This window comes from Lepidochelys olivacea, assembly GCF_965140295.1.
Source record: "Lepidochelys olivacea isolate rLepOli2 genome assembly, chromosome: 14".
Taxonomy (NCBI): Eukaryota; Metazoa; Chordata; order Testudines; family Cheloniidae; genus Lepidochelys; species Lepidochelys olivacea.
Window position 1 is genome coordinate 19,774,207 of NC_140424.1, and position 24,590 is coordinate 19,798,796.

General features: G+C 41.8%; 1 protein-coding gene across 4 annotated transcripts in view; it reads left to right on the forward strand.

Moving 5' to 3' along the window:
• Positions 1-24,590, forward strand: part of TBCD (tubulin folding cofactor D) — a 259,864-nt gene that overhangs the window by 96,964 nt on the left and 138,310 nt on the right. For all 4 annotated transcript variants that reach the window (XM_084646626.1, XM_084646625.1, XM_084646628.1 and 1 more), the window contains exon 15: positions 11,702-11,858. In XM_084646626.1, the coding sequence (XP_084502752.1) occupies positions 11,702-11,858 (157 nt within the window). The remainder of the gene's footprint in view (positions 1-11,701; positions 11,859-24,590) is intronic.

Genomic DNA, 24,590 nt, shown 5'->3' on the forward strand with positions numbered 1-24,590 from the left:
GTGGGGTCCTGCAAGGGGTCATCCTGGGTCTGGAACTACTCAATATTTTCATTAATTACTTGGATAATGGAGTGGAGAGTATACTTATAAAATTTGTGGATGACCTCAAGCTTGGAGGGGTTACTAGCACTTCAGAGGACAAGGTTAGAATTCAAAATGACCTTGATAAATTGGAGTATTGGTCTGAAATCAACAAAATGAAATTCAATCAAGACAAGTGCAAAGTACTTCACAGCTACAAAATGGGGAATAACTGATAGTACTGATGCAAAGGATCTGGGGGTTATGGTGGATCACAAACTGAATACAAGTCAACAGGGTGATGCAGTTGCAAATAGATTAATATTCTGGGGTGTATTAATAGGGATGTTATACATAAGACATGGGAGGTAATTTTTCTTTTCTACTTGGCACTGGTGATGCCTCAGCTGGAGTATTATGTTAGGGTTTGGGTGCCATGCTTTAGGAAAGATGTCACTAAATTAGAGAGGGTCCAGAGGGAGCAACAAAAATGCAGGGCTGGATTAACTCTTTGTGGGCCTGGCGCCAAACATATTTGTGGACCCCGTTGGGGAATGATTGTAAGAGATTATAAAATGAAAGGGTTGGGTGGGCAGAAGGCTCAGGGCTGTGGCGGGAGTGAGGCTGAGTGTGTAGGGAAGTCCAGGGCTTGGCCTGGCTGCAGGAGGCTGCCCGGTCGGTCCCTAGAGCGAGGCAGAGGCCAGGGGTAAGAGCACAGCGGGGCATGGTGGGGAGGATTGGTCCCCGGCCAGAGCGAGACAGGAGCTGAGGGCAAGCATAGGTACTGGAACTAAGGGTGCTGCAGCACCTCCTGGCTTGAAATGGTTGAGACTAAATGTGGTTTCTCCTGTAACCGGACTTTTAGTTTCCAGTCAGCACTGCTAACCGGAGACTGTCAGGTCCCCTTTTCTACCGGAGCGGAGTTTCCAGTCAAAAACTGGATACCTGGCAACAGGTGCCAGAACAGCCTTTTAAAAGTGGGAAGGCTAAGCTTAAGGGCAAGCAGAAAGGGGGTGGAGCAAGCAGTGGGAGAGGGGAGGAGCTGAGGGCGGAGAGAAGCCCTAGGTAGGCTGCTCAGAAGGAGCAAGTCATGGGATGGAGCCGGGGGTGGGTGGGGGGAGGAAGCTAGCGGGCAGGGCCATGTCTGTGCTGCCCAGGTAGGTTGGAGACTGTGGGGATCAGCTGACAGACAGTGTGTCCCAGCCCACGTCCAGCACAGAGCAGGGATCCCCGTTCCCAGCACATTGTTGCGCTTGGGGACCCCTGAAATCGGTACCCCTCACCACTTCACACCTGACTCACAAGTGCGAGTGGGTCGGGAAAGTTTGGGTGCACAGAGTGACCCTGGCCCCGCTGCCCCATTACTTCCCACCTTGGCCACTGCCTGTGGCAGAGAAGGTGCACCCCGGGGGTGAGGGGCCCTGCCTGCCCACCACTGTTCCGCTGCAGAGCTGAGTGGCAGGCAGGGGCTCCACTCCGGGATGCCAGTGACGGTCCATGGCTTTCGGGCTCCACGGGGGAACCTGAAGTGGCAGACCATCTGTCACTGGCGGCCCAGAGGAGTGTCAGCTCCCTCCACACAGTCCCTCCACAGTGACGAAGGGTAGAGAGAGGAGCCGTCAGCTGGCTGGCTGAGAGGAGTGAGTGGGTGGAGGGGGGGAGAAGTGCGGGGCTGGAGAGGAGAGGACTAGGGCAGGAGCCAGTGCTGTGGCCGCTGGGCTGCAGTGCAAGTGAAGTGGAGCGCCGGGCTGGGCTGGCAGGGCCCCTGCTGAGTGTGGGCCCGGTGCCATGGCACGGTACTGCAAAAATTATAAAAAGTTTAGAAAACTGCCCTATGAGAAAAGGTTTAAAAAAAAGGGGGGGGGGGAGACTGGGTGGGGGGAAACTGATAGTTTTCAAATACGTAAAAGATTGTTATAAAGAGGATAATGATCAGTTACTTTCCATGTCCACTGAAGGTAGGACAGGAAGTAATCAGCTTAATCTGCAGCAAGGGAAATTTATGTTAGATATTAGGAAAAACTTTGACTATAAGGATAGTAATGCACTGGAATAGGTTACCGAGGGAAGTTGTGGAATCCATGTAATTGGGGATGTTTACGAATGGGTTAGACAAACACCTGTCAGGGATGGACGAGGTTTACTTGGTCATGTCTAGGCGCAGGGAGCTGGAGCTGATGACCTCTCGAGGGCTTTTTCAGTCCTACTTTTTTATTATTCTATAATCCTAATAACTAGGTACCACAGTGAATAGGTGTCTTAGAGACAGAATGTTGTGTATGGTGCATAAAAAGTCACATTGAATTTTGAAGTTATCAGAATTTGCAAATATCGACATCTTGAATGATTAGGTACAAACTGTTGTGAACTAAATACTGTTTACAGAATAAAATAGATAAAATTTACTGTATTTTATACTTTCAACAAGTATAGGCCTAGGAATAATTAATTTTGTTAAAAATTATAGGGTTTTATCTAATAATGGAATTATGTTATGACTTTATTCCAGAATAATTACTTTCAAAAAGCCATGGTATATCTAGACACTTTGAACAGAGGACAGAACCACTGTAGGCCCTCATACACAAGAATGTAGTACTTGGTTCATCTGCTTTGGAAAGATAACTGGCTGAATTCATCCTGCCAGGAATAGAAATAGTAACTGGTTTGTTTGATTTTAGAATAGCGACAAATGTGTCCTTAGCTGGCTTTAGGGAGTTTACATGATAATATCAGAAGATGACTCTCATTTTCTTTTAATATACTTGAGATGTATCTCTTATGTCTTTGTCTGCCAGGTTAAAGAGCTCCCTACTATTAGAAATGTTTTCTTCATGGAGATGCTTCTAGACTTGATCAGGTCACCTTGTAACATTCCTTTTGACAAGTTTAAATAACGTTCCCTTTGATAAGTCACAATTCTTTTATTGTAAGGTGGGTTTTCCAGACCTCTGATCATTCATGTACCTCTTTTCTAAACACTTTCATGTTTTTCAGCATTCTTTTTGAATTGTAAACGCCAGAACTGAACACCATATTCCAATGAAGGTTTCACCAGTGTATTATACAAAGATAATACCACCTCCTTATTCCTACTCAGTGTTTTCCTGCTTACTCATCCTAGGAATGCATTAGCCCTTTTAATCACAGCATGGCACTGGGAGCTCATGTTCAGATGGTTATCCACCATGACTCCTAAATCCTTTTTTGAATCACTGCTTTCTAGGATATAGTCCCACTGTAATTGGGACATGCGTTCTTGGTTCCTTGATATTTGACCTTGCCTTTGGCTGTATTAAAACACATGTTTGACTGAGATCCAGATAGCTTGTATAAATGAATTGTCATTATTTATCACTCCACCAGTCTTTGTTTCATCTGCAGACTTACTCGGGATCTGGAAAAAGTTATAACATCATTGCTGGTAAATCTGAATAGCATTGAGCCAAGAATGGACCTCACTAGAAACATCCCCATTTGATGATGACTTAGACTGATGAAAGTCTCATCAAATAACTTACTGATATCTATCAGTTAGCAAGCTTGTAATATGTACTACATTGATTTTGTATGAGCTAATTTTTAACTGGAATGTCAAAGTATCGGCATAAATCATCAGCCCCCTTCCTCATGTCTTGTCACTCAGCCTTTCTGTGGCTTTCAGTCCATTAGCACTGATAACTTTTACTTACCCCTTTACTCCCTGCCATCTCTTCCCTTTCTTCCATTGATATGGCTTTTGAGTCTCTTCATGCTTCACTCTATTCCACACTTGATCTCTTTGCTCCTCTCTCTCATCACAAGGTTTGCTCTGCCAACCCGCAGCCATGGTGCACCCTCAACACCTGCTTCCTCCATTCCTGCACTCTCACTGTGGAGCATCTCTGGCAGAAATCTCTTGACCAGGATGACTTCCTCCACTATAAATTCATTCTCTCCTCCTTCAATTCTTCCATCTTCCTTCCTAAACAACTCTGTTTCTTCAAAACAGTTGAATCCCACATATGAAATACCGGTGTCCTTTTTGCTGCCTTTAACTCACTCTCCACACCCTTCCTCCACCTGCCTCCACTCTCTTTGCACAAGAACTCACCTATTTCTTCCAAGAGAAAATTGACAAAATACTATGGGACCTTCTCCCTCACCTTGGCTTGCCTTCCCTTCTCCACCTGCAACTTTTTCTTTTCCTTCTCCACCGTCATAAGTGCAAAATTTCTTGCCCCTTCATTTGCCACATGGACCCATGCAATCTTCTAATCTCCTTCATGCTCACTCTCATCCCCTCCCTTACTCATATCCTTAACCTCTTCTCCTCTGGCTCTTTCCCTTCACAATATAAGCATGTTTTAGTCTCTCCCATCTTACTCACCCTTGACTCCAGTTGTCTTTTCAACTACCACTGCATCTCTTTTCTCCCTTTAATCCATAAGATCACTGAACATGCTTTTACAATCACTGTTTGGAATTCTTCTCTTCCAAGTCTGTTCTAGCTCCTCAATAGTCTATTTTCTGTCCCTCGCACTCCAGGGAAACCACTCTCACCAGTGTCTCTAATGACCTCTTCCTAGCCAAATCTTAGAACCATACTCAATCCTCATCTTCCTTGATCTGTCAGCTGCCTTCGACACTGCTGACCATGTTGTTGTTCTTGAAATCTTAGCTTCCTTTGGCCTCTGTGGCTCCATCGTCTTCTGATTCTCCTCCTACCTCTCTAATCGCTTCTTCAACATATCCTTTGGGGGGATCATCCCCCCTCCAACTTTTGGTGCGCATTCTTCAAAGCTCTGTCCTTGGCCCTCTTCTCTTCTCTCTACACCTCATCTCTGGGTAGTGTCATCCATGAACACAAGTTCAGCTACCATCTCTGTACTTATGACTTACAGACCTACCACAACATCAGGCCTGTCTCCTGTCCAAACTAAAATATCAGCCTGTCTCTGTCTCCTTGTGGATGTCAAACCATCAGTTGAAGCTCCACATGGCTGAAACACAGCTCTTAATCTTTTCTCCCCAAAGCCTTCTACGATACCTTCATTCTCGATCAGTATGGACAGTGGCACCATCCTGTCTGTCACTCAGATGCTTAAGCTGGTCACCAGCTTTTCATTCGGACCTTTCTCATATCCATTTTGTCCAGGGATGATGTCAGGCTAACAGGTCTAGTTATTCTGGTTATTTTGTTTTGTCTTTTAAAATATTGGCACAATGTTAGCTTTTTTTCTAGTTCCATAGGACTTCTCCAGTATTCACAGAGCCATTAAAAATCAATATCAGTGGTTCAGAGAGCTTCTCTAAAATTCTGCATGGATACACTCCACCCCACCGCAGCTGCAATGGCTCTAACGCATGCAGCGCTTGGCTCACTGCAGAGGAGCACACAGTTGCACTTCCTTCTGGGAGTTGTAGTTTTGTGTCCTACATCTGAGCAAGCTGGGGACTACAACACCCAGAATGCCCAGCGGGCTATTGCCACAAATTGCAGCCTGCTGCTGTGTGATTCAGAGAACCGAGCTGGAGTTTGGGTGCTGAGTGACAGCTGGTCCATTTGGGTTAGTGCAGTGGTCCACAAACTGTGGGATGCTCCCCTCTAGGAGGCCTTGGGGGAATGTTCGGGGGGAGGCTGCAGCGGGACCCAACGGCCAGACCCCATTGGGGGCAGGGAGGGAGCGCTGTCCTTCCCCACCCCCAGCTCTGCTCCTGGCTCCAGCTCCACCCCCAGCCTCAGCCCCCGGCCAGATCTCCACTCCCGGCCCCATCCCTACCCCCGGCCCCATCCCTACCCCCAATCTTGGCCCATGGCTGCGGCTTCCTTACTGGCCCCATCCCCACTTCTGGCCTGGCCAGGCAATATTCTTAGACTCCCAATTATCTTTCTCCTTTTTCTATTAAAATTATTCCTTCCAGTCAGAGTTGCTCATGATTGTTTTCAGCATTGGGAAATTGGCCCCACGTATGTGTATTACTAGTTGCAATTGTATTGTTTTTGCACATAATTAACGTAAACAAGTCATAACTTGTACCTAGGCAAACACTGATTTTTAGATTTCAGAGTAGCAGCCGTGTTAGTCTGTATTCGCAAAAAGAAAAGGAGTAAGTCTCTAAGGTGCCACAAGTACTCCTTTTCTTTTTACTGATTTTTAGTTCAATGTCAATTCATATTTATCCATCAGAATGAGGTCTGATTATAGAATTTCCCCAAACTGGGGACACTTTTGTGTTAGGAAGCAGTTTTGTATTAGAAAATTCTCATCTCTAATCTGTAGAAGCACTAGAAATGCTACTGGCATCATAAGATCTCCAGTATGTGTTTCCGATTTTGAAATTGCCCAGTTTTTCTTTCTACATATTCTAGATAGATGATTAAGGAGCCACTTGTTCCTTTCTCTAGTCTTGTTCAGTTAAAGGGGGAGGACAGGACAGCCATAAATGTTCAAAGTAGGGGGCATAATCAGTCTTTGTTGAAGGAAATTTATAGTAATTTTGTAAAAGTGCCTTTGGGAGCTGTTTCAGCGTTCTTGTAGAACCAGCTAATTCCATTTTTCCATCAGTTAATACAGCATTTTTCAAATCGAGTTTGACTGCATTTTTGAAGATGGTGGTATTGCTGTTTATTTCAGAAATGGAAAAGAAAATACCAAAATATCAACTTTGCTGTGCCATTTTCCTTTGAAGAGGGGTTGTATGCCTTGTATTTCTTTTATGTAATATTTGTCATCCTATTGGACCTTGAATACTTTTCAGATTATTATTCTATTTTATTTATCAGGCTAAAATCCATTTTAAAAGTTGTTTTGAATACATCCCTTCCCATTTGTTCTGGCATTAGTGTTTTCCAACAGTTAGTGACTGAAGTAAAGGTCATAAACTGACCTTATGTATATTGACATTAAATTAATTACTATTCTATTTTTTTCTTCTTGTGATCCAAGGGTAATTCACTAAGGGCAAATCTACAGTACGAAATTAAATCGACCTAAGTTACATTGATGTACAGTCACCACAGTAATCGGTTTTACATGTCCACACTATGCTCCTTCTGTTGGCAACAACAGTCAATGTAAACAATGCAGTGTCTACACTGACGCTGCATTGACCTAACTACATCACCTTCAGTGCTATGTGTCTCGCGAAGGTGGAGTTAAGTCGGAGTAGTGGGCGAGTTACATTCGTGGGAGTTACATTTTAGTATAGACACTTACAGAGTTAGGTCCATAAGGACCTTTGGACCCATGTATTACGAGAAACAATGTAGTCTGCAAATCTGATATCAAAAAGAGAGGATTAGGAGTTAAATTACTTCTGTTTCCCCACAGGTTGTTGTTTCTGCAGGCGTTAGCATGTAATTTAATAAACTAATATCTAGAGAGAAATATATTACTGGACTCATTGACAAAAGGAAACCCTCCAGGAAACTTATTAGATGTAACAAACTTTGACAGTATATTACAGGAACTATGAAAAAAACTTAATTCAAAGGTATTCTGAAGCTTCCTCATTCTTGAAGGAGTGAAATTAGGACCTGAGAGCTGTAAATTTATTTTTAAAAAACGTTTTTTCCCCATTCATAATATAGAGGCAGTAAGGTTTAGGAAAAAGGATGCATCATCTCTTCCAGTTTTGTTTGTGACGGGGACCCCTACAGACATCGGAGCTGAGGTTTTCACTTGCCCATTGTCTCGACCATATTCTCACCACTTGACTGCTGGTTACTGTAGGATCATTTGACCAGTCTAGTTAGATTCTGGGGTTTTCATTTGACTTTCCCTTTGGTGATTTCTGTTTTACTCTGACTCAGTTGTTATCACTTTTCCCATGTGACTAAGAAAGCAAAGCACTTTTCCATGGCTGTTATGCATGAAGTATATGATTTGTTTTATTCAGACTGGGAATCAAGAATAGAAGCCAAAGCACTTCAGCTACTTTATAGTAAGCTGACGCTTCACTGTTCATAGTTTTATTTATTTATTTTATATTTATAAAACAGACAAAAAAAGCACATATCATAAAATCTGGGTGAATATAACAATTATCTAAAGTCACAAATAACCATGAAGATAAGACCAGCAGCAGTTTTTACTATATCCAGGAATAGCTGATACAACCTAACAACAATGTGCGTCTTCCTCAAAATTATGCCTTACGCAACATCCCCATTCACAAAGTCCTGCAAGAAAATGAACTTTTTAGTGTACCCTGAAGGTCAACAAATTCAGGCTGTCTTGGACCAAATGCTGTGGCTGTTGGGTGTGGGGTAGGGTGGTGATCTGCAAAGCTTAGTTTGAGGGGGCTTATGGAGAATACTCTGGCTGTAGTGTCCCCATTTTTATATTGAGTGAGCTCTAGCTTGTGTGCCTTTGCAATATGGCAGAGTGGGAGAGGTGGTATAATAAATAGTCAGGTCCTAGGCCTTTTAAGGCTTTGTAGGTCAAAACAAATACTTTCTGTTCAACCTGGAAACTCACAGACAGCAGTAAAGCAGAAAGACTTGGTTTAAATTCACAGTGAGCTGCTCCAGTTAACAAGCCCCTACAGGCAACCCCATCCCAATCTGCCCCCAGAGGTAAGCAAATAATGTCCTGCAGAATACTTTTGGATCATAAATAGCTTTCTGAACCCAGGTTACCTCCCTACACCTCCAGAACACAACTCATGCTGTCAGGAATCCTGTTATTTCACAGAAACCATTGCCTGAAACAAGCATGGCCTTATAAATGAGACGAACAAGCTGAGAGCAGGAACAGAAACACAACAGGATCCTTTCAAGAATTTTGCCCAAAAACCAGTTGCAGAAACATTGATGGCAATAGGAGCCACTTACCTGTAACCCCGCCCTTCCTGGGTAGTAAAAGAAAGAAGAAAACACTTGGTATGCCTCCTTTGATGAGGGGACTGTACCATTCACTCTCTAAAGTGTGCAGTAGTATGACCATACTAAGAAAACAAAAACCCCATTGCTGAAACTCAGAGACTTTGCTAAATAATGCCTTGTGTCTAAATTCCATTTTCTAAGAAAGCCAACTGAGAAGTAGCAAAAGAATCTCCAAAAATGACAGTTAGCTGCTGGTGTCCTAAATTTCTCTGCCAGGCTTTATGCCTGAGGTCCTCCCTATGTGTTAGGATATGGAGGTAGTTGTGGATAACTACACTCCACCTCCACAAGACTTAATCTTCAATATTGAAGATTTCCGTGAAGCCATTCTTGGAGCTGGGGGGACAGGGACCGAAGTACTAACAATGACAGGCAACACCTGGCTCCACATTTTTATTATGTCAAACATAAACAGTATTGTCTTTCATCTTTCTCAGTATCTGGCTGAAATGAATATTTGGATGAAAAATAGGTATTTAAAGACTAAATGAGGCAAGATTGCTGTCAGGAAGAGAAAAATGCATTGAAGAATTTATCTCCTTTGTAACCTCTCTCTCTATCAAGGGCCCCTGTCCTCACATTGTTACAGTGCAGCTTTGGGTGTTTTGTTTGACTCCATAGTACTCTTGGAAGCCCAAATAGCTATGGCAGCAAAAAACCCCACCTGCTTCTATCTGCATTCTATCCTGTCAGACATATTCTGGTCATGGTTTAGTCCAGGTGATCTGTGCTTTCATGACAATGCTGTTTGTTGCATCTTCTTATATCTTGGAATGAAGTCACACAATGAAAAAGCTCCAAATGGTACAAAATGCAACTACTCACCAGGCTTCTGTTGTATACAGAGGCTATCCACTCAATACAGTGAGGGAGGATGAGAAGAGAGGGAAGAAGAAAATGCTAACTATGCTTCTTATCTAAAGTGCTATGAGAGAACTTGTGTGGGTAGATAGAGAATTTTATTTCTGTTTGGCAAATTAAATCCCAGAGTTAGTCGTAAAATTGTGTTTTGAACAACATGTCTGTCTGTGTCTTTGCTAATATTGTGTATTTTGTTTGAATGTTCATGGTACTGGCAGCTGAAGAAACAACTTAGGTGGATCACAGTATGCGCCTGCTCAGTAGTCTCTCTCTCTCTCTCTCTCTCTCTCTCTCTCATATATATCTGGCAGCTGCATAAATGACTTGGATGAAGATCTGTCAATTTCACGTCTGCTGTTGCCACAGAGAAATGTTATACAGGAATTACTTGCAGTGTTAATGTGTTCACTTGTGGAATGTTTAATACATAATTCCCATAACAAATGGTATCATGGTAATTATTGGTTAAAAAGATCTCATTAACCCACCCTGAAATTGTACGATGTAGTCCTCCAACAAAGGGTACCTGAGATACACTTGACCTTGGCTAAAAGGCCAAAAAGCAGAGAGAAATTGATCCTTAGCTGAATGGAACTCTCCATTACCCAGAGTTGTCATGCAAACTGTTCAGAATGTATTCTGTGGTTCTCCGTGGTATTGCACAATTTGTGGAGTTTGTGGACAAACTAATTTTTCAGTGAATCTCCTTCCTCATTGTTGTAAGCTAGTCAGGGTTATTTAGAGAGATTTGGATCATCTTCAATAATTCTAAAAGTTTAGGGGAATTTGGGACAATTTTATACGTATGGGTCTAACTTCATTTGGAAGGCAACTTGGAAATTGAGTGTTAATAGGCAGATGTATTTTTAAAACATCAACTCTTAAGTGTCACTCATCTCATAAAGATTACTTTGCACTTTACTAAACTCAGTGGTAAATTAGAGACACAAGGTGGGTGAAGTAATAGCTTTTGAGCTTACCCTGAGTTCTTCAGTGTTAAAAGTCAAGTCAATATTCTATGTACAATTTAGAGCACGCTGTCAAATATGATATGGCCAAAAAATATACCTACAAAACTATGAAAATAGTTCCATTTTAGGCACCTGAAGCCAAAATTTCAGACATGCCATTTTCACCACAGGCAGTGCCAGCTGTAGTTTACAGGTGGTGGTGGAATAGGTGCAGTTACATGACGTATAGTACAATTCTGTCAAAGTGGAGCATGCATATTATTTTGTATTCCATAAGTAAATCTTTTACCTTTCACCACACCTGTCTTTATACTATGTTGTGTGTAGGTTGGGGGAAAAATGTACACATTGTACTTTGAATCTTCAAAGGAAAGTCTAGGAACTAAAGGTTATTGCCAAAGCCATACAATGTATCAATTTTAGGCCTGAGTGTCCATTTTAATTAATAAAACAAATCTGTAAAAAGTTTTATCAACTTTGTCTTTCAGCAGTGTAAAAAGACTAGAGAGTCAAGCTTTTTATCATTTGAAGCAGCTTTCTGCTGTACTTCCTTATTTTGTTATCCCTTTTCTAACAAGATACTTAGAACAGTGCAAGATATTCCTTATGTGGACTCACTAGTATTTTACCCATGTACCATCTCGTAAATCTTTGCTAATCTAGGGTGTTGCCTTCTATGTACTTTTGAGTATGAGAACAATGAAATACACTTGAAGGGGATGAGAAAAGAAACAGAGGTTATTAGTCAAGAAACAAAATGCCATGTAAAGTCAAAATCCTGCTTTTTAAAATTTAGCCCTAAAACCACAGCCTCTATCCCCTGAGAACAGCATTCAGTTTGTTCTAATGAACGCAGGCAAATATGTACCTTTCCTTATGTCTTTTCATTTAAAACTTATTTTATATTGAATGACCTTGTGTTTTTGTTATTTACTGTATGTTCATATTCCTAACTGTTGTGAATTTCTTCACTCCACAGTTGTTCCTGTTATTTTAAAAGCATTGACATATGACGAGAAGCGGGGAGCCTGCAGTGTGGGTTCCAATGTAAGAGATGCAGCATGCTATGTTTGCTGGGCCTTTGCTCGTGCCTATGATCCCTTAGAAGTGAAGCCATTTGTTAATCAAATTTCAAGGTGGGTTGCTACAGTGAGAGACTGAGAGAATTCATTTTTTTTTTCTTTAGGCTATTTACAGTACAGAGAATGGAAGACCACTAAAAGAGATTTCAGAGACTTAAAACATAGGTTAATGTTACAATTACTGTGCATCTAAAACTTTAAGACAATCATTTAAAAATGAAGTAAGGATAATTTGTTAATGTTGTTCAAGAGGAAAACATCTGATCAGGGGAAGTATTCTCTCCATTAAAAAATTGCTTTGTTTTCACAGGTGATGTCAATGAGATTAGATGAGCTGTGAAAATTCTCACTTTTTTATCTTTGTATTCAGTGGACCAGATTTGTGGCTGTCCAGAATTTTTTTAAAAAAAGGCATAAAAATTATCTGCTCTTGGTGGTAATAACAATTACACCAGACATCTTAATCAAGGTACAACAGCAGTGTAATGTTTGGTCCTTGGTTCTGGGAGACCCTCCCTCCCTTTTTCCTTCAGTTTTTCAGAGTTTAAGGATCATCATTGAAATCTAAATTTTATTTGATATTTTTCAAAGAACACTGTTAAATCAATTTTTAAGAGGCCGAAATATTTTCTTATTGTGCGTGGTGACTCATTTTCTTGTATTTCCCTGTCGCTACAAAACAAAGGTCAAGAAATCCACAAGCAAAAATTACTGAGGGACTGATGCTGCTTGGTGTGGAGGCTCCTTCCATCTCTCCTGTTTTTCTGCCCAGTCTTCAGCTCTAGGGCAACGCCATTCCAACTGTGAAACCAGTACTGTGAAACCAGGACTGTGAAACCAGTACTGCTTCCTCTGCCTCAGATCAAAGTGAAGGAGAGGTGGAACTGATATTCTCTTCTAGAGTTGGGTTGCAGGTTTGCAGAGTGGTATGGGGTGGAAGCAGTAGCAAGGGGAAAGGCTAAGGCGCAGAGCTGCTTTTTCCCCTTACATAATGACAGGTTTCAGAGTAACAGCTGTGTTAGTCTGTATTTGCAAAAAGAAAAGGAGTACTTGTGGCACCTTAGAGACTAACCAATTTATTTGGCATAAGCTTTCATGAGTGAGCTGTAGTTCACGAAAGCTTATGCTCAAATAAATTGGTTAGTCTCTAAGGTGCCACAAGTACTCCTTTTCTTTTTCCCCTTAGTTTCTCAGACACTCACTAAGTTCTAGTGATGCAAGAATTTTTTGCTGCTTAGATGATGAGATGCAACCCATCATTAGCCATTTTTAGATCCTTTTGGCTTCTATATACCCATATTTCTTTTGATTCTCCTTTGACCGATCCAGTTAAAAAATTCCTGTGAAGAATAGCTGATGCAGGCTTCTTAAGTAGCCTTTGTGGGACAATTTTTTGCTTTAGATACTAGATGTGGCTTACTTTGGAAAAACTTGTACTGGAAGATATTGTCAAAGTATCAGATTGAATTACATAATACGCTCCAGCAATATTTTACTCTTGTTTAATTGAAACTGAAGAAATGACAGTCTAGCCATAGTAAATCTTACTTAATAGCACTTCATTTATCTATCCACTTCTTAGATACTACATGTTTCAGCCTTAGTCTCTCCTTTTCTCAGAAATGTTTAAGAACTGAGCTGTACAGTGTTGTCTTGTGTTAGTAAAAATATTTCTTTTGCAGAATATCCTGTAGAGTTTTCCTACTTGTAACAGGAAGCTTTATTATAAATAATTGAAACTAAATCAAAATTAACAAATAATGGGTCAAAGTATGTTGTGCCTTCCAGTTCTTTTGTTTTCATGGAATAGACCTCTGCCAGTCCAGAGTCACTGTAGGAGTGAACTCTGCTCTCTGAGGTTTGGATGGAGAAATGTGCCACCTCCTGTTCCTTAGGGTATATCTGTGCTGCAGCTGAGAGTGAGCCTCCCAAAGTGTGGTGGATAGACATGCCAGTGGGGCTTGCGCTGGCATGCTAAAAATAGCTTCATGGAGATTGCAGCTCTGGCAGAGACTAGAACTAGTCAGCTGAGCTCGAGCCCACCCAGTCCCCTATGCTTGAGCTCAGGAGACTAGCTTGAGTCTCTGCTGGAGCTGCAATAGCCACACAGATATTTTTAGCATCCTAGCTCCAAACCCTGCTAGTGTGAGTCTGTCTTTCTGGGCTGAGAGGCTCGCTCCCAGATGTAGTGTAGATGTATCCATAAAGACCCAGCCCTTGGTGCATAAAATAGACTAGAAACTTCCAGCAGATGACTAGGCACTAATGCAGCTTTCTTCTTCCACTGCTGGGATTGCTTTTCTACTACAACTCTTACCCTTCCTTCTTTTGCTTTTGTCTTCTTTCTGCCTGACTTGTGAGATTCTCTCCTCCGAGATACAGGTTTTTTTCTCGCTGCTGCCCCTGACTGGCGGTTTAGGAATTCTTTAATGGCTACTTTGAATCATAAGCTTGTAGCAGTAGCTCCTCTTGGCTTGTTGGCAAGTTTCCAGTGCTCCTCATCTATAGCAACAGCTCAAGTAGCTTTTTTTCTTGTCTCCACTGAAGTAACTTTTGACCAGCTGGCACTGGTCTCCAAAAGTACTGTCTGCTTCTTTAATTCTAGGCTTCCCTTCTTGGCCCTGGCCTGCTACTACTTGCCAGTCACATTAGTCCTTAGGGCTCTGAAGCAGTGGTGCCCAGTTGGGTTTCAGCTTGCCTTCCAGGATCCCGGTGGTTGCTATACTAATGTCCAACTGAAATGAACTTTAGTTGTCATCTCCTCAAATTTATTTCCTTTGCTGAAACACAAGGCAAAGAAAATAAGTACGTGAAAATTCAGAGATCATAGGGGTTGCTGCCTTGTGGATAAGGAAGTTTCACCTTGTTCTGATCTTCTGCTCCTTTAATTTGTAGGATGCTTTTGTTGAGGGAAGAGTCTTTGATGAGAGGAGTGCCTATGGGGAAGCCTGGTAGTCCAGTTCTCATAGATGTTTTTCAGGAGGTGGTGAATAAAACAGTCATCTCCAGAAGGCATTCTTTCAAGCTAAGGAAATCTACAGAGGAGCTAGTCTTTCCCATACCAGGCTCCCAGAGGGAAAACCTTGAGTCCAAGGGGGTTGTATACAGACCTATGAAGTCCAACTGGACCTGTCATAAATGGTATGTGGTCTAGAAAGACAAGTATGCCAAATTTGCGTCTTAATCTCAAGGCTAACTAAAAAGATGAGGATCCTGGTCAAAGGTGCTGCCTTCCTCAAAAATCTGGTCGTAAATCTTTTTTTTAATTTTTATTGTTTTTTTTATTCTGAGGCCTCTGTTTCCACCCCCTGGCTTGGGTGATCATATCTAGGATCTCTCTTGAGTCCAACAAACTCATCCCTTGTCAAATCTAAAATCAGTTACAGCAAAATGTCTGAGCACTCCTCAGTCTTCCTTTTTATCATACTTTTCTTTTGTCTGGGATGTGACATGAACTTATGCCATTTTCTCCTTTGCTTTATCATGAAACAACAATATCTGGGTCTATATATGGGATGCAGATTCTCCATTAAGATTTTATCTAATTAATGCACTGTTCGATGGCATGAAACTGTTTGGCATGACCTTGGGCTGAGTAAGCTCTAGTTGACTAGACTGGGAAAAAAAAAATCTTTTTTGGCTTTCAGGTCTCTGGGAACGGTTTCAGAAGGGATTTAAAGGTATCCCTTTTAATAAAAGGCCAGACCCAAATAAGCCATCTTTTATGCCTACAATACTAACACCAAGTCACAGTGCAATTATGCTAGCCCAGTCTAACCTCAGCTGAGTGGGAAGAAGCTGAGGAAATTCCAGAGGGTCTGGACTGGTTTGAGTAGTGATAGATTGCACACAAATAGCGATAGACAGAGTCTGACAAGTATACTTTAGCTAGTGCTAGTTTCATAATAACGTTATGATGAAAGGTTCTTGTAGTTAGATTTGTTAGTGTCTTTTCTGAATATAATAACTTAGTTTGAGCTCTCTCAGAAGTAAAGTTACCACTCTGAGTAGAAACAGGTAATAAAAAATATTCAAGTACAGCATGACACACAGTTTCACCGTGACACACAGTCAGCACACTTTGGTTAGGGGCCAATGCAATGATCACACACATTTTTTTCTTTTGTTGTTTTAAATCTAGCCTTAGGTGTGTCGCTGTTTCACTTTAAGAAGAGTCATACTTTTAGCCACAAGCAAATTGTTGGCTAACTTGAAAATGTGAAACTCAGCATCTCAGAACAAAGAACTTGATGTTCATTATGGGTTCAGTTACACAGCAAAAACACATTCTTTCTCTGTCTCTAAAAATAAGTAGGTAAATTTTTACAGAAAAAGAACACTGATTTTTTTTTTTAAAAGCACACACTTTAAAATGCTGCACTTGAGTCTTTTCAAACATATGAACCCTGCATCACAAATACTATCGTTCTGGGTAACAAAGGTTGAAAGGTTTCAGAGTAGCAGCCGTGTTAGGCTGTATCTGCAAAAAGAAAAGGAGTACTTGTGGCACCTTAGAGACTAACAAATGTATTTGAACATAAGCTTTCGTGAGCTACAGCTTACTTCATTGGATGCATGCAGTGGAAAATGCAGTGGGGAGATTTATATACACAGAGAACATGAAACAATGGGTGTTATCGTACACACTGTAATGAGAGTGATTAGGTAAGGTGAGCTATTATCAGCAGGAGAGAAAAAAAACCTTTTGTAGTGATAATCAAGGTGGGTCATTTCCAGCAGTTGACAAGAACGTGGGAGGAACAGTTGGAGGTGGGGGAATAAACACTGGACAATAGTTTTACTTTGTGTAATGACACATCCACTCCCAGTCTTTATTCAAGCCTAAGTTAATGGTGTCCAGTTTGCAAATTAATTCCAATTCAGCAGTCTCTCATTTGGAGTCTGTTTTTGAAGTTTTGTTGTTGAAGAATTGCCACTTTTAGGTCTGTAATCGAGTGACCAGAGAGATTGAAGTGTTCTCTGACTGGTTTTTGAATGTTAGAATTCTTGATGTCTGATTTGTGTCCATTTATTCTTTTACGTAGAGACTGTCCGGTTTGGCCAATGTACATGGTAGAGGGGCATTGCTGGCACATGATGGCATATATCTCATTGGTAGATGTGCAGGTGAACGAGCCTCTGATAGTGTGGCTGATGTGATTATGCCCTATGATGTTGTCCCCTGAATAGATATGTGGACACAGTTGGCAACGGGCTTTGTTGCAAGAATAGGTTCCTGGGTTAGTGGTTCTGTTGTGTGATGTGTGGTTGCTGGTGAATATTTGCTTCAGGTTGGGGGGCTGTCTGTGAGCAAGGACTGGCCTGTCTCCCAAGATCTGTGAGAGTGCTGGGTCGTCCTTCAGGATAGGTTGTAGATCCTTGATGATGCGTTGGAGAGGTTTTAGTTGGGGCTGAAGGTGATGGCTAGTGGTGTTCTGTTTATTTTCTTTGTTGGGCCTGTCCTGTAGTAGGTAACTTCTGGGTACTCTTCTGGCTCTGTCAGTGTGTTTCTTCACTTCCGCAGGTGGGCATTGTAGTTGTAAGAATGCTTGATAGAGATCTTGTAGGTGTTTGTCTCTGTCTGAGGGGTTGGCGCAAATGCGGTCGTATTGTAGAGCTTGGCTGTAGACAACGGATCATGAGATGTGGTCTGGATGAGAGCTGGAGGCATGTAGGTAAGTCTAGTGGTCAGTAGGTTTGTGGTATAGGGTGGTGTTTATCTGACCATCGCTTATTAGCACTGTAGTGTCCAGGAAGTGGATCGGTCCAGGCTGAGGTTGATGGTGGGATGGAAATTGTTGAAATCATGGTGGAATTCCTCAAGGGCTTCTTTTCCATGGGTCTAGATGATGAAGATGATGATGATGTCATCAATGTAGTGCAATTAGAGTAGGGGGATTAGGGGATGAGAGCTGAGGAAGTGTTGTTCTAAGTCAGCCATAAAAATGTTGGCATACTGTAGGGCCATGCGGGTATCCATAGCAGTGCCGCTGATTTGAAGGTATACATTGTCCCCAAATGTGAAATAGTTATGGTGAGGACAAAGTCACAAAGTTCAGCCACCAGGTTTGCCATGACATTATCGGGGATGCTGTTCCTGACGGCTTGTAGTCCATCTTTGTGTGGAATGTTGGTGTAGAGGGCTTCTACATCCATAGTGGCTAGGATGGTGTTTTCAGGAAGATCACCGATGGATTGTAGTTTCCTCAGGAAGTCAGTAGTGTCTCGAAGATAGCTGGGAGTGCTGGTAGCGTTGGGCCTGAGGAGGGAGTCTACTTAGCCAGACAATCCTGCTGTCAGGGTGCCAATGCCTGAGATGATGGGACATCCAGGATTTCCAGGTTTGTGGATCTTGGGTAGCAGATAGAATACCCCTGCTTGTGGTTCTAGGGGTGTGTCTGTGCGGATCTGTTCTTGTGCGTTTTCAGGGAGTTTCTTGAGCAGATGGTGTGGTTTCTTTTGGTAACTCTCAGTGGGATCAGAGGGTAATGGCTTGTAGAATGTGGTGTTGGAGAGCTGCCTTGCAGCCTCTTGTTCGTATTCCGACCTATTCATGATGACGACAGCACCTCCTTTGTCATCCTTTTTGATTATGATGTCAGAGTTGTTTCTGAGCCAGTGGATGGCATTGTGTTCTCCACGGCTGAGGTTATGGGGCAAGTGATGCTGCTTTTCCACAATTTCAGCCCGTGCACGTCGGCGGAAGCACTCTATGTAGAAGTCCAGTCTACTGTCTCGACCTTCAGGAGGAGTCCGCCTAGAATCCTTCTTTTTGTAGTGTTGGTAGGGAGGTCTCTGTGGATTAGTATGTTGTTCAGAGGTGTGTTGGAAATATTCCTTGAGTCGGAGACATCGAAAATAGGATTCTAGGTCACCACAGAGTTGTCCTTCATAGTCCTTTAAAACTACTTAATTGGATGGAGGTGCTCACATACTACTGTCCTGGGAGGAGTGTAGCAACATAGGTAGGTATCAGCCTTGAAGGACAAGGGGGTAATCATAGAGTAGTGCATTGAAAGGTTGGTAATAACCAAAAGTTGGTACTGCTTGATGGATGTTGATTGGATATGTAAATTAAGTGATGATCCATTTCATGTCGACTTCAATTTTGACGTAAATTGATGTTCTTGTTGGGAGTCTCAGGAGAGAAGCAGCATGTGAACTGAACTACATTTTTGCCCCGTTACCAGTTCAGCTTGTGGTATTGAGATTACAGACCAAAAGTGTGGGTTTTTGACCCTTCACTGAAACCTAAAGCGTTACTGGTGTGAACAAGCATTCCCTTTACTGCTAATGAAGAGCATTGATAGAACTGATAACATCTTACCAATTGACAAAAAGGGAAAACTTTTCAATTGAGCCACTCTACATTTGTGGGGGAAGCTTGCTCTGTCACTTCCAGTGCTGAACCTGGTCTGTAGTTAAATAGGGGACTTAGGTTTATCACCTTCCACAAGTGTTAATGTTTTAAACAAAAATATATAATAATCTTCTTTTATAACGAAGTATTCTGCTATACAGGAAAAATCCTTTGATTCACAAAATGGTGACTCGCCTCTGCCTTTTTGTGGGCATAAGTGCTGTTATTAACAAGCGTTGTTCAGCATACTGATGTGACAAACTTGTTAAGGTGCCAGTAGGACCTAGACTATTTACCCCTACTCTGAGCTCAGTACTACTCCTCCTAACTAATCAAATTGTAGATGAACAAAGTATTTGCCTCAGAATTATAGTACTTTTATCTGGATACTTATCTTGACTATTTTTATTTCTGTCCTTATTTTGGTATCTGAACCAACACAAATGCCCTTTGGAGTGTTTATTTTTTTTAAGTCCGGTTCAACTGGTTTCTAAAGGAACAGTAGTTCTAACCCTTCCCTGCACTATCCAAACTACAAGCCCACATGCAACACAAAAAGAAAATTGTTGTGAGCATGGATAATTAAAAATTAAGTAACCTGTTGAATTAATTACAGGACTGCCTTACCTTCTTCTGGAGTATTTGCATGTACCAAAAGTATCCTATTGGGAGTATTTTTTAGGGAATTTACCATTTGTTTATAATGCTTGATTCCCCCTCCCCCCCACTGTTTTACTTAAAATGAGTGAATGTTTCTTCTGTACTAGGAGAGTGCAAATAATGTGTAGTTTAAGAACTGTGAGGCATTTGAAAATAATTCTATTCTCATTCCCCCCCAGAAAAAATCCAAAGAAATGCATTCTGTACTAAGCAGCAGCTTTGCACTACGAAGTAGAGTTGTTCTGGCAGTTTGTCTAAAGCCATTTGTGTAGAATTTTTTGAGTAACTTCTAAATTGTGCTTCAGTTGTAACCTTCTCGATTTATTTAATTACATTGAGCTGTTGGAATGCATTTTCATGTCCCTAAATAAAATGACACAATTGATCAATAAATTAATTGTTCTTAGCATTTGTACCTCTTTTATTAAGTTATAATTACTGACTACTCTCTCCCCCTCCTCCAATTCAGCATAGCACTGTACTATACAAATAGTGCATGCAGTGTAGGAGTGTAAGCAGTTTAGTCTTCCCTGCGGTAGAGCGTTGTTTGTGGTAAGAAGAAAAAGAGGGTGTGGCTATCGGATAAACTGAGGTAGCTTGCTCCAGGGCAAGATTGTCCTGTAGAATCAGGAAGTTTGAAGCATTGCTCTGAGCTATATCTTGTGCCCGGATGAAACAATGAGAATAATTTCTATGTAGAAAAATCTATTTGTTGATTGAATGCTGTCTTCAGAAGAGGGCTGTTGGATAGAATTTGCGACGTTGATGGTTGGTCTTGCTTTTCTGTAATGTAGAGCTGTTTGCTAAAAGTTCATCTTGAATTTAAATGCTGTCGTCTTTTTTATTCATTTAGTGTGTTGTGTTTAAGTCCCAGTGTTACAATCTCTACTAATAGTATTCTTTCAAAAGATTTATTTACTGCAATACACACAGTTTTCACACAATATAGCTGGCATTGCTATGGCCTCTTGAAATTTTTATTTAAGAAGTGATACATATCTCTTTACTTTTAATATTGAGGTATCTTTTAAAAGTTAGACACTACTAAATTCTGTTTTCTAGTATGCTGCCACAACTGCTTGGGACTAAAGTATCATTAAAGATTCCAACACAGTTCTTTCTAATAGTCAAATTAAGTTAAGCTAAAGATAGTATTGTAACAAAAAGTTAAATATACTTGGAACTACAAAAGGTGTCTCCTGGAGACTCAAATGAGTGAGCCATTCTTTGCTCTACCTGTTAGAAATCAGGTGCGGTAAGTTCCAAACAAGTCAAGACAAGTTTCTTTACCTGCCTTAAAAAAAAAAAAATCCCATTTTATTTGACATGAACAGTTTCTTTACATTGTTTACTTGTGGCACCTTAGAGACTAACCAATTTATTTGAGCATAAGCTTTTGTGAGCTACAGCTCACTTCATCGGATGAAACTTTACTTTGTTTGTATCGCATAAACTCCCACAATGAAAGCAAACAGGAGAAGATGCCTTAAACATGTTTAATCTTAGAAAGACTGTTCTCATTGCTAGTTGTATTGCATATCACAGCAGTGTGTGTGTGTGCACTTATTTGAAATATGAAATGAACTTGAACAATTCATTAACACAGTTTGATGGGTTTTAAATGTTCTTAGTGAAAGGATTAACACACAACTATGATCATAGAGAAAAGGCTTGATTTGTGAATGCAACAGTGAAGAAGGGGCAGTAAGCTCTGTTGTACTGTTGCTCAGTGTTCACTTCTATGCATGTAAAATAGTGTACAGTCTGCTTCATGGTTTCTCTTGTGTGGTCAGTAGGTCAATTTCCCCTTTTGTTTATGTGGATCTTTCATACACTAACAGAGGAGAGGAAAAATGTGTAAAAAATGTGATTGGCAAAACTAAAAAAATTGGCTACAGGGCTTATGTTAGGTTTAGTAATGTGAAATTATTTTGAATTCAATTTTTGGAATTGATTAGATTTCAAGTTTACATTTTCCCTTTTAATTACAAAGCAGAAAGAACAGGACTTGCACTTCAGCTGGTAGCTGAAAACTTGTAATGTTTGATTCTAACCTTTAAGATCAGCATGTTAATTATGAAGTTATTGGGAGAGAATAAAATGACATCATATTTTTAATAGAAGCTGCTTTTTGCACCTTAATCTCACTAAAGGTACCATTGTTACAAGAGAAACTGAGGATAGTGTAGATAACTAAAAGCTAAAACTGATACTCGGTCTGTAACTGTTGTTTTAGCAAAACTATCTCACAGTTGAGTTCAGGACAGCATACATAATGCTGAACTGCCTGGCTTGGATGGTTCATGTCACAAAAAGAAACTGTCAAAATGTTTCATAATTTACAATTAATGTTTTGACCTTATGATGGGTCACATTTAACCCTTTGGAAACTTGAAACAGAAATCTGCTCCTTTTTCTTTACCAGCATAATTTTTTCCTAATATTGTGCATACCCACTTTTGTGTTTTAAAGGGTTGCTGCACCAAAAAACACATCCCTCAAATTCCCTTCCTTGTCCCCCAAATGGGGAAATGTTTATCTATTCCAGAAATTTTCACACTGTTTTGTAGTGACTTGTAGATTTGTAGACTACATTTTAATAGAGAGTATATTGTAGTCAACTAGTCTTCCACTCATTATTATACACATCATCACCCCTCCTCGTTTATAATCACATAAATCCTTGTGGGGATAGCAGTTGTGCACATGGAAGAGTAATATTAGGAAGGTATTTAATATATTTCTTTAGCTGTTTTCAGTGCAATAAGAGTTATATCCTCTTTGAAGAAAAGAAACTATGTATATTTTTGCAGATGAGTACTCTAAATACAGGGTGATTTGATGGCATCATGTAATTAATACCTTTATGCTGAAGCAAAGCCATTGTGAATTTACCTTTCAGCTAATATTTATTTCCTGTATTGCCTAGAGTCAATAAATAACATAATGAAGAATTTCAGAGTCAGAAAGGAATAATTTTCTGCTTAAATGATTCTGCTGAAATGGCTATTACTTGCCAAAGCAGTTGAATGCTGGAGGTAGGTTTATAGAGATGTAGACCTGATCTTCTGGGATATACTTTACACCTCTCTTGTTATATGGCACATTTAAACACCAGCTTCTGTTAACGTGAATGGGTACTGAACTGTGCAAAATCATGATGTGTTGTGCATAAAGATTCCTCTTTTGTTTTGTCAGTTAGTGCCATTGTGAATACTCTTCTTCGAGTGCTTGCTCATGTCCATTCCATATTAGGTGTGTGTGCTTGCCACGTGCACCGGTGCCGGAAGTTTTTCCCTCATTAGTATCTGTAGGGGACCAGCTCTGTCGCCCCCAGGAAGGGCACTCACATACTGCGGTACAAGGGGCGCCGCTGGTTCCCCTACCCTCAGTTCCTTCTTGCCACCAGTGATGGTGTTGAAATGTCTGCTGCTTTGGTTAGCATTGTGTTTAGTTCAGTGTTTCTTCCAAACGTTTACTGTAAAATAATTGTAAAATAGTTGACAGCTAATAGTTCCCTTAGTGTTCGTTCTAATATAGTCAGTCCTGGACGAGACTCAGCCTAGGGACGGAGCATGCCCCAGTCCCCAGGCTTTATGCCCTGTGATCGTTTTAAGTGGCCTATGCCCATCAGCAACATGCACGCTAGAAGTTTTTGAGGTGTCTAGGCGAAGGACACATAAGCGACAAGTGTCGCAACTGTAAATCCTTCAAACCCCAAATGAAAAAGGAGAGAGAGATCCATATCAGGGCACTCCTGATGGAGTCGGAGCAGAGGTCTGACTTGGCCCCGAGCACTGCAGCACTGGTGTAGAGTACCCCGCCGGCGCCATCTTCGAGTTGGCACTGATTCCACCTCCCTGGCTCTGCCCAAGAAGCCAAAGAGAACTATGAGGGGATGATCCCCCACTTCCCGTAAGGGAAAAGAACAGGGCTGGAGGAGAGCGAAGACCTGTGCCGTGCGGCTCAGTGCCTCCATCAGGGAGTCAGATCCCAGCTCAAGTTGAGCAGTTCAGCCTATCTTGTAGAATGCCTGCCACCCTGGACAGTGATGTCCTGTTGACACAGGAGGCCTTGCAGGCAGTGCAGGAGATCCTGACGCTACTGGTGTTGCCCACACTGGCTCCAGTGGTACCCTGGTCTAAGGGTAAACCCGCCTCGGGACCTTACCGTGTGTCCCCACCTCAGCGGCACCACTCCCCTTTGCAGGGGACGGCCCGCCAGGGCTCACCTGCTCGGAGTCGTCACACCTCAGAAGCAGGGAGGCAGGCTCAACGAAGCCCTCTTCGGTCTCCGGACCCTGGGCGCTGAGAGCAGGATTCACTGTGTGGCTTGCCGGCGACCTGGCGCAGACCTACTGAGGCCTACCTGGCAAAAACATTGAGACTGGCCTTTTGTGTCTCCAAGGCCTCGGCACCGGTCAAGTGAACCATTGTTTGAATGCGGCTACCAGTTACTGCCCCACCGACACCCGTCACAGAGACGTGAATCCCCGCGGTTGGGAAGATCCTCCTGACGACCGGCCCGCTTCAGCTCCCGGTCCTGTTCCAGGTACTGGTCAAGCAGCATAAGGCATAGATCGCCGGTTTACCGACACCGATCCGCCAAGCGCTGATAGTTCCCCAGGTTCCTGCGTGAGGGACTTGTCTAGTTCGGTGAGGTCGATGTCGAGGTATTGTGGTTGGCACCGCATGGAGAAGGAACACCGGTCTGCTTGATCATGGTCGCCTGGCAGTGACCACTCCGGCTCCGGAACTGAGTAGGAG